The 10,210-nt window shown below is 39.9% G+C and overlaps 1 protein-coding gene across 1 annotated transcript in view; it reads left to right on the forward strand.

Annotated features, from left to right (window-relative positions):
- CFAP91 (cilia and flagella associated protein 91) overlaps positions 1-596 on the forward strand; it is a 90,616-nt gene extending 90,020 nt beyond the window's left edge. Inside the window, exon 17 of the mRNA XM_068968468.1 lies at positions 445-596. Within this exon, the coding sequence (XP_068824569.1) occupies positions 445-596 (152 nt within the window). The remainder of the gene's footprint in view (positions 1-444) is intronic.
- Positions 597-10,210: the final 9,614 nt, after the last annotated feature.

Below are 10,210 nucleotides of genomic sequence, written 5' to 3' on the forward strand. Positions count from 1 at the left end.
AAAACAAAATGAAACTCCCCTGAAGCACTTGAACACTGAATAGACTGGCCCAGACTCAAGCGTGGTCATGAGAAATGTGAGCTGCCTCAGTCAAAGACTTCCTGGAGGAGCTGGACTTGGGCTGGGCTTTGCAGAAGGGCAGGATCTGGAGTACAGGTATTCCAGGTGAGGGAGGCCACTCAGCCGTGGAGTGAAGGCCAACCTAGTAGGGAGGAACATGACTGGACTGAACAGAGAGTGAGCAGCAATATTGAGATTTAGGTTGAATTACCTTTGGAATGTGTCCTTCCAAAATCACAGAAAATTTTCTTTAATCCAGTTAGCTTTATGCAAGAGAATATGTGGCTTGCAAAGTTATCATTTCTGTCTCTACTCTTTTGAAAACCTTTGGGAATGATCTGTTCTGACGTCCAGAGTAACACGTCTCCCATCCCTTCGGCACAGTGAGGAACTCTCAGCGGAAGCACATCCTGGCAGCCCATCAGATCATCCACAGGCACACAGAGGACATGCTCAAGACGCATTTTGCTGAGCAAGGGCGGACATCAGACACTGAGCTACTTGAGGGAGAAACTGAAAATGAGCAAGATACCTAAGGTGAGTTTGATTTTTCCTTTGGAAGGGAGCAGGAGGACAAGCAGCATCACTGAGCTCTGTGCTGTACGCTAACAATCATAATGTGGAAAATGAAGCACTCCCATTTAAACTGGTGCATTTCATGCATCTGTTTGACAGGCCTGAAGCAGTTACTGTCTGCCAAGGTTTCCACTACAAATTCAAGAAAAAAGTACCCTTGTGCTTTCTGTCTGTAGCAGCCCAGACTGAATGTAGAAATACAGCAGGGAAAATATTGGTGCATTGCATCTCGGTTATGGAATCTGCTATTGAAACTGTTAGTTGATATGACAGCAGTTAGACTGTTTTGACAAAAAAACAGGACTCAAAATTATTTTTGTAGGTTTTGTTAGCAGATGACTATACTCTATCACAAATAAAGCTACAAAACATGTTTGTGTTATTTAAAACAAAAGCCTTGTTCTCATGGAATTAGATGAGGTACCCCTGTCGCACTGAGCTGGGTGCTCAGCATGGCATGAGGCACAGCCTGCCCAATTTGAGCCCTGATGCCCTCTACAGTAACCACAAGGCTGGGTCTTAGGTGCACCTAACATTCATACTCACAAGATGAACACAGGCCATGTTTGGTATGATTTGAGTATCAATCTCCTCAGAAAGCCATAAGGCCCCACAGCTTCCAACAGCACAGCATCGGGGGTCTCTCTTCCTGTGGGAGCTCTTGCTGAATCCACACAGAGGACCATGTATCAGAATCCTTTAGTCCCCAGGTTACAAAGCTCAGATGCAAGGAAAAGAGCTTCGCATTGGATGGGTGCAGAAGCTGCCTTGGTTTACATGCCCTGGGACGACTCTCTCTCATAATTCCATTGGCATAGTTTTCAGGGTCCCCTCAATGGATCTGCCCAGTTACAAAAGTCAGCACACTCAGGAAACCTCAAAGTTACAGTTTCCTGTTAGGTATTAATAGTTTATTTAAAATCCCTCCCTGTCAGATGCTAGTTACTAATCGGGTCATTTTTACCTTTAGTAATGTTGCTTACATGTGTTCAGTCACTCAGTGGTGTCCAGCTCTTTGTGGCCCCATGGACCATAGCCTGCCAGGTTTCTCTGTCCATGGAATTTTCCAAGCAAGAATACTGGAGTGGGTTGCCATTTCCTCCTCCAGGGGATCTTCCTGACCCAGGGATCGAACCCACATCTCCTATGTCTCCTGCATTGGCAGGCAGATTATTTACCACTAGCACTACCTGGGAAGTCCAGTGTTGCTTAGTGACGTAGTTGACACATATACCACCTTATCAGATTACTGGAGAACAGAGCTACCCTCTGAAATTTCAGAGTAAAATTTTCATGAGAAGGGGTACAGAGTGAACCTTTACCTGTAACTTTTCCCTTAAGCCTCCCATGGTAAGAGGCACACTGTTTGCTATTTTACCCTTGAGGCTGTGCTATCTGGTTAGGGAAGGCACTAAGGCTTAGGGAGCAATCTCAACCTGGCATCGAGGAGGTTTGGGTGTCGGCAGCCTACCACTAACTGTACAATCTTATACTTTCATTGAGGTTTCCTTAAGGAAATTCATTAATAATGAAATAACCTCTGAAATCAATCACTGAAAATATAAGCCATATATTTACATGTAATGTAACATCTATATAATAGCTATATAGTATAAATTCAAGAATCAAAGCATTTTGCTTAACTTATTATTGTGTTAAAAATCAGCCATAGAAGTGCAATTCCTCCACTGGGTCCCTTGGATCTCTCCCTATCCAGTTGATGTATGAGAGTGAGGGAAAGAATCTGAGCATGCACTGGGAAGAACTCGGCTGTAAGGCATTGCCAGCCAGTGCTCCAGATGGATGAAGGACTAAGTGCTTTGGTCTTGAAACAGTGATCTGGGCAGCATATCACAGCATCCTATGGATGTATAAAGACCCAGCCTTCTGGTGGAAGATAGGAGATGGTGAAAGGGAAAGTTGCTCAGTCGTGTCCGACTCTTCGCGAGTCCATGGACTATATAGTCCATGGAATTCTCCAGAGGGGTGATGAGGGCTGACTTAAGGCAATAATATAAATTATAACAGTGAGCCGAGACATACCACTGAGACAGGATGGTGGAGTAGAAGGACATGAGTTTACCTCTTCTTATGGAAACATCAAAATCACAACTAACTGCTGAAACTCCATCAGCAGAAAAACGGAACCTATCAAAAAAGATACCCTGCATCCAAAGACAAAGAAGCCACAATGAGACGACTGGAGGGGCGCAATACAGTCAAATCCCATCCATGCCAGGTGGGTGACCCAGTAACTGGAAAATAATTTTACTGTAGAAGCTCTCCTACATGAGTGAAAGATCCGAGCTCCATGTCAGGCTCCCTACCTTGGGGTCTGGCAGTGGGAGGAGCCCCCGAAAACATAGCTTCGAAGGCCATCAAGATTTGATCAGAGAAATTCCACAGGACTGGGGGAAACAGAAACTCTGCGTGTGGAGGGTGCACTCAGGGTCTCATGTGGCCCAAGGGGAAAGCGGTAACCTCTAAGAGACTGGGCCAGACTTCTCTGCTAGTCCTGGAAGTCTCCTGCAGAGGCGGGGAGCAACTGTGGCTCAGTGTGGGGACAAGAGCACGGGCAGCAGTAGTTCTGGGGAGTGCTCATTGGTGTGACCCTCCTAGAGGTTGCCATTTTCTCACTGAGACCTGGCCCCACCCCACAGTCTGTAGGTTTCAGTGTGGGTGCCTTGGGCCAAACAGCCAACAGGTCAGGAACAAAGCCCTACCCATCAGCAGACATGCTACATGTAAAAGGATGAAATTAGAACACTCAACACCATACACAAAAATAAACTCAAAAGAGATGAAAGCTCTAAATGTAAAGCCAGACACTATAAAACTTTTAGAGGAAAGAAAGAATACTCTTTGGCATAAATTGCAACAAGATCTTTTTTGACCCACCACCTAGAGTAATGAAAATAAAAATTAACAAATGAAACCTAATTAAAAGCTTTTGCACAGCAAAGGAAACCATAAATGAGGCAGAAAGACATCCCTTAGAATGGAAGAAAATATTTGCAAATGAAGTAAGTGACAAGGGATTAACCTCCAAAATATACAAACAGTTCACGCAGCTCAGTATCAAAAGCACAAAGCCAATCAAAAAAAAAAAGAGGGAAGAAGGCCTAAATAGACATTTCTCCAAAGAAGATATATAGATGGCCAATGGACAAGAGGCACATGAAGGTGCTCATTACTAATTATTAGAAAAATACAAATCAAAGCTACAATGAGATCATCGCCTCACACTGACCACAATGGCCACCATGAAGGAGCCTACACACAGTAAATGCTGGAGAGGGTATGAAGAAAAGGGAACCCTCGTGCACTGTCGGTAGGAATGTCAGTTGGTGCAGCCACTATGGAAAACAGTGTGGAAGTTCCTTAAAAACCTAAACATAGAACTACTCTGTGATCCAGCAATTCCACTCCTGGGCATACATCCAGAAAAAACCATGGTTCAAAAGGATACATTCACCAATGTTCATTAAAGCACTGTTTACAGTAATCAAGGCATGGAAGCAACCTAGACGTCCATCAACAGATGAATGGATACAGATGTGGTGCATGTGTACAGTGGAATATTACTCAGCCATAAAAAGGAGTGAAATAAGCCACTGGCAGCAGCATAGGTGGACCTGGAGGTTATCATATCAAGGGAAGTGAGCCAGCCAGCCAGATTATCATGCTATCACTTACACATGGAATCTTTTAAAAATGATACAGCTAAACTTATCTACAAAACAGAAATAGACTCACAGACTTAGAGAAAAAATCATGGTTACCAGGGGGGAAGGCGGGGAGGGATAGATTAGGAGTTTGAGACTGACATGTACACATTGCTATATTTAAAATAAAATGCCTTTCCCTGAGGAAAAAAAAATGTAGCAGGAGAAAGAAAAGTATGGTACTGGCAAAAACAAAAAGGAAATATAGATCAATGGAACTAGATAAAAAGCCCAGAAATAAACCTGCACGTGTGGTCAGTTAATCTACAGCAAAGGAGGCAAGAACATACGGTGGAGAAAAAGCAGTCTCTTCATTAAGTGGTGCTTACTGAACTGGATAGCTGCATGTAAAAAATGAAATTAGAGTATTCTTTAACACTATACACAAAAGTAAATTCAGAATACACTAAAGACCTAAATGTAAGGTCAGATACTATAAAACTCAGAGGAAAACACAGGCAGAATACTCGGACATAAATCACAGCAATAACTTTTTCAGTCCATCTCGAAGAGTAAGGGAAATAAAAACAAAAATGGATAAATGGGAAATTAAAGGCTTTTTCACAGCAAAGGAAACCATAAACAAAACAAAAAGACAACCCACAGAATGGGAGAAAATATTTGCAAGCACTGTGACCAAAAAGGGGTAAGTTTCCAAAATTTACAACCAGCTCATGAAGCTCAATATTAAAAAACTCAAACAATCAAAAAATAAATTATGCTTATCAGTGAGGAACGGTGGTGGGGGAGGGATAAATTGGGAGTTTGAGATTGACATACACACACACACACACACACACACACACACTGCTGTATTAAAATAGGTAACCAATGAAGACCTATTGTATAGCACAGGGACTCTGCTCAGTACTCATAAAAACCTATGTGGGAAAAGAATCTGAGAAAGAATAGATACACAGGTATGTATAACTCAGTCACTTTGCTGTACCCCTGAAATGTACACAACATTGTTAAGCAACTATACTCCAATATAAAATAAATTTAAATAGTAAATCAGCCTTAATGTTAGAGCAGTCACTATTTCTACATGCAAATTTAATAAGATTAATAATTATTCTCATAATAGGTGGCTGAAAAGCTGAGCAGTGCTTCCACGAGCTTTATAAGACCAGAGGGACAAAAACTGGAGTCAAGGTTGAGACCCTGGTGAACGTCCTCTGTTTAGGCTGGGACTCCACAAGGCTGTGCCCTAGTAGAAAGTGTCCATTAGAAGTAACCATCCTTGAATAGACTACAGTTTAGCTTCTAATCACCTGAATGATCCCCAAAACCCTCAGTTGCACAAAATGAATTTAAAAGATCCCTGATTCCTGTTGCCTCAAAGAAATTATGAGAAACAAAACTTAAATTCTCCTTGGAGAAAGTTGGCATCGTCCTAGACCTGAATTTATTTTCAGAATTTTTCATGAATAATTTCCAAGCAAGGATATACAGGTCCATGAAGGATGTACAGGTACATGACAACTTGAACAAGTAGCAGAAAGCACAGATAATAGAAACAAACCTAAAGGGATCTAAAATTGGAATTACTAGACACAGACTTTAGAATAACTGTGCTTACTGCTATACACTCCTAGCCTCCAGAATTGTGAGAAAATACATGTTTGTTGTTTAAATCACCCAGTGCATGGTATTTCGTTATGGCAGTCCGAGCCAAGACAGATTTTGGTACCAAAAGTGAAGCTGCTGTAATAATACCTAAATCTGTGGAAGCAACTTTGGAACTGGATAATGTGTAGAGATGGGAAGATTTTTGAGGTGCATGCTGAGAATATGGATGTTAAGGGCAGTTCTGGCGAGGTCTTAGATGGAAATGTGGAATGTGTTACTAGAAACTGGAGGAAGGGCAATCCATGTTATAAAGTGGCAAAGAACTTGGCTGAACTGTGTTCTAGTGTTTTGTGGAAGATAGAACTTCTAAGCAATGAAACTGGATATTTAGCTGAGAAGATGTCTATGCAAAGTGTTGAAGGAGCAACTTGGTTCCTTCTGACTGCTTTTATGGTAAAATATGAAAGGAGAGAGATAAACTGGAGAAGGAATGGTTAAGCAAAAAAACAAGGATTTGTAGATTTGGAAAACTCTCAGCCTAGCCATATTTCAAAAAGTGAGAAAGTCCATTCTGAGAAAGAATTCTAAGGGTATAGCTGAGCAGCTATCTAATAAAGAGTCTATGGAATTGGAAGAGTAGGAACACTGCTGGTTTGAAATGAAGGAATGGATACGCTGTGAAATGAAGGAAGGCTGTCAGACTTGTCCGGTTTGACAGGATTATACAGTAGAGCCATTATGCTGCAAATGTGCACCATTATTTAAGAAGAGAGAAAACTAATGCTGAAGGCGATTCAGAGCTTGTCAACCAGTGTTCCAGTTTCCACAGGTCAGATGGCCTCTGCTCAGAACTGAAGGACAGGACTGCCTATGGCACCCTACCTGGATCTCCAAAGTGGCCATGAAGATGGGGTACACCAGAGCTGGAGGGGCGGGCCACTCCGAGAGCCATGGAGAAATGCTGCCATCCCAGTGGACCTAGTAGGCAGGACATTGCACCAAAGGGAAAAAGCTCAAGCTTCAAGATCCAATAGAATTTGTCTAGCTAAACCTTGGACTTGCTTGGGACCCATTAGTCCTTTCTTCCTTCTGATTTCTCCCTTTTGGAATGGGACTATCTTTCCTATGCCTGCCCCACTGCTGTATTTTGGAAGTGCATAATGTATCTGGTTCACAGCTGGAGAGGAATATTGCCTCTGGAAGAATCATACCTTTGAGTCTCCCCCATTTCTGATTTAGATGACAGTTTGGATTTCAGACCTTAGAATTGGTGCCTGAATGAGTTAAGACTCTGGGGGCTGTTGAGGTGGAACGAATGTATCCTGCATGTGAGAAGAACATGATTTTGGGAGGCTTTGGTGGAATGCAATACAGTGAACTGTGTCCTCCCCAAATTCGTATGTTGAAGCCCTAACCTCCTATATGATGTCATTTGGAAATGAGGACTGTGAGATAGAATTAGATGGGACACAGCAAGAAGGCAGCCATCTACAAGCCATGAAGAGAGTTCTCCCCAGAAACTGATCATGCTGGCACCTGATCTTGGACTTCAGCCCTCCAGAACTGTGAGAAAATAAATTTCTAATAACTAAAACAATCTTGAGAAGAATAAAGCTGGAGGTATAATTCACCCTGATTTCAAACTATACTACAGGGCTACAGTAATCAAAACTGTATAGTACTGGCATGAAAACAGACAAATAGATCAATGGGAAAGAACAGAGAGCCCGTAAATCTACACTTATATAGGCAATTAATCTACAACAAAAGAGGCAAGAATATACAATGAGGAAAATGCAGCTTTTTCAATAAACGGTGTTGGGGAAACAAGACAGCTACACGGAAAAGAAACTGGACTGCTTCCTCACACCATGCACAAAAATAAATATAAGACCTGAAACCATAAAACTTCTAGAAGAAAACATAAGCAGGATGCTTTTTGACACTGACCTTCATATTATATACATATAAAGAGAGAGAGAGGCACAAGGGAACCAAAGCAAAAATAAATAGGACCACATCAAATTAAAAATCTTTCCATCAGTTAAAGAAATGATCAACAAAATGAAAAGGCCACATACTGAATGGGCGAAGACATTTGCAAATTTATGCATATTTGCCAGACGTTTACAAGTTTATATATATTTACATATATATAAGGGGTTAATATCCAATACATTGAAGAACTCACATAACTTCAGAAAAAATAATAGAGGATCTGAGTAGACTTTCCAAAAAAGACACACAGATGGCCAACACGCACATGAAAAGATCCTCAACATCAATAATCAGAGAAATGCAAATCGAAACCACAGTGAGATATCATTTCATATCTCACGTTTGTCAGAATGGCTGTTATAAAAAAGACCACAAATAACAAGTGTCGGAGAGGTTGTAGAGAAAAGAGAATCTCGTGCACTGTCAGCAAAAATGTGAATTGGTACAGCCACTATGGAAAACGGTATGGAGATTCCTCAAAAAATTAAAAATAGACCACTGTATGATCCAGCAGTTCCATTGCTGGTATTTATGCAAAGAAAATAAAAACAATAATTAGGAAAGGTATGTGTACCCCTATTTTCATAGCAGCATTATTTACAATTGTTAAGATGTAAAAGTAACATAAATACCCATTAGTAGATGAATGGATAAAGACGTGGTAAATATACACAGTGGAATATTACTCAGAAGAAAGAAGGAAACTTTGCCATTTGTGACAACATGAATGGAACCAGAGACTATTATGCTAAGTGAAATAAATCAGACAGAGAAAGACAAATACTGTCTGATTTTACTTACATGTGAGATCTAAAAAACAAAAGGAAACAGAAAATATAACCATACAGAAACAGTGTCGTAGCTATAGAGACAAACAGGTGGTTGCCATGGTTTCCAGAAGGGAAGGGGTGGGTGGGAGAGAGAAATAGGTGAGGGAGATAAGAGGTACAAACTTCTAGCTGCAAAATAAATGAGTCACGGGTATGAAATATACAGTTTGGAGAATATAGTCAATAATTATGGTATATCTTTGCATGGTGACAGATCATAACCAGATTTATCATGCTGATCATTTTGACATGTATAGAAAAATTGAATCACTTTGTTATGTAACTGGAACTAACATAATTTTGTAGGTCAAGTATACTTTAAAAACAAACTCAGAAAAAGAGATCAGATTTGTGGTTACCAGAGGTGTTAGGAGGAAAAGGGGAAATCGGACAAATGCAATCAAAAGGTATAAACTTTCAGTTATAAGATAAATAAGTACCAGGGATGAAATAAACATGATAAATATAGTCAACATTGCTGTTTGTTACATGTGAAAAATTTTAAGAGAGTAAATACTAAGGGTTCTCATTTAAAAAAGAAAAGAAAATATGTTTCTGCTATTTAAGCTGCCTAGTCTAAGGTATTTTGTTCTGGCATCCTGAGGTAAGGCACTTAGTATGTTCAAAGAAATGAAAGTCATTATTGAAATTTTTAAGAGAAAAAGAAATGACTTAAAAAAACAATATATAGCAGATTTTGAAGAAAGCAGGAATTCTAGAATTTAAAAATATAGCAGTCAACATGAGAAACTCAAATAGCAGGATATATACAGCTGAAGGAAAACTAGCAAAGTAGATCAGAATAATTTATGTAGAAAGAATCAGAGAGCCAAAGAGTTGGAAACGACAGAAGAGGATAGAGTAGGATGACTTAATCCTTAGGAGGGGACAAAAGAGTAGTAGGCATGGGCTAATTCAAGAGCGTTGACTTCTAACAGAAGATATGTGTTGGGAAATTATATAAAATATGAATTTTCTGAAACTGATAAAAGTCAATGTTTAGAAGGCTTCTCAACCCTGAGTAGACAAAAAGAAATCTATATCTATATACATTTTAAAATGACTACTGAAAAGAAATCTTCAGTGTTAAGAAAGAAAAGATGAATTACCTTCAGAAGAGTAAAAATTATGCTGACAGTTAACTTCTCACCAGAAACAAAAATAGAACATAATGGAATGATATATTCAGTGTGCTTAAATAGTGTTAATAAAGTAGAATTCTATACCTTGCAAAAATACTCTTTGAGAATGACAGTAAAAAGACATTTTCATATAAATGAAACAAAATTTGTCACTATGAGATGTTCTTTAAGCAAAAGGAAAATTGGAAGGCTGGAGATAAATGAAGGATTAACATATGGATAAATATGTATTGACTGCATATAACAACAAGAAGAAGAAACAGCAACAATGGCAGCAACTCAGTTATACAACAAGAGCAGTATGTAA

This window comes from Capricornis sumatraensis, chromosome 1, assembly GCF_032405125.1.
Source record: "Capricornis sumatraensis isolate serow.1 chromosome 1, serow.2, whole genome shotgun sequence".
Taxonomy (NCBI): domain Eukaryota; kingdom Metazoa; phylum Chordata; class Mammalia; order Artiodactyla; family Bovidae; genus Capricornis; species Capricornis sumatraensis.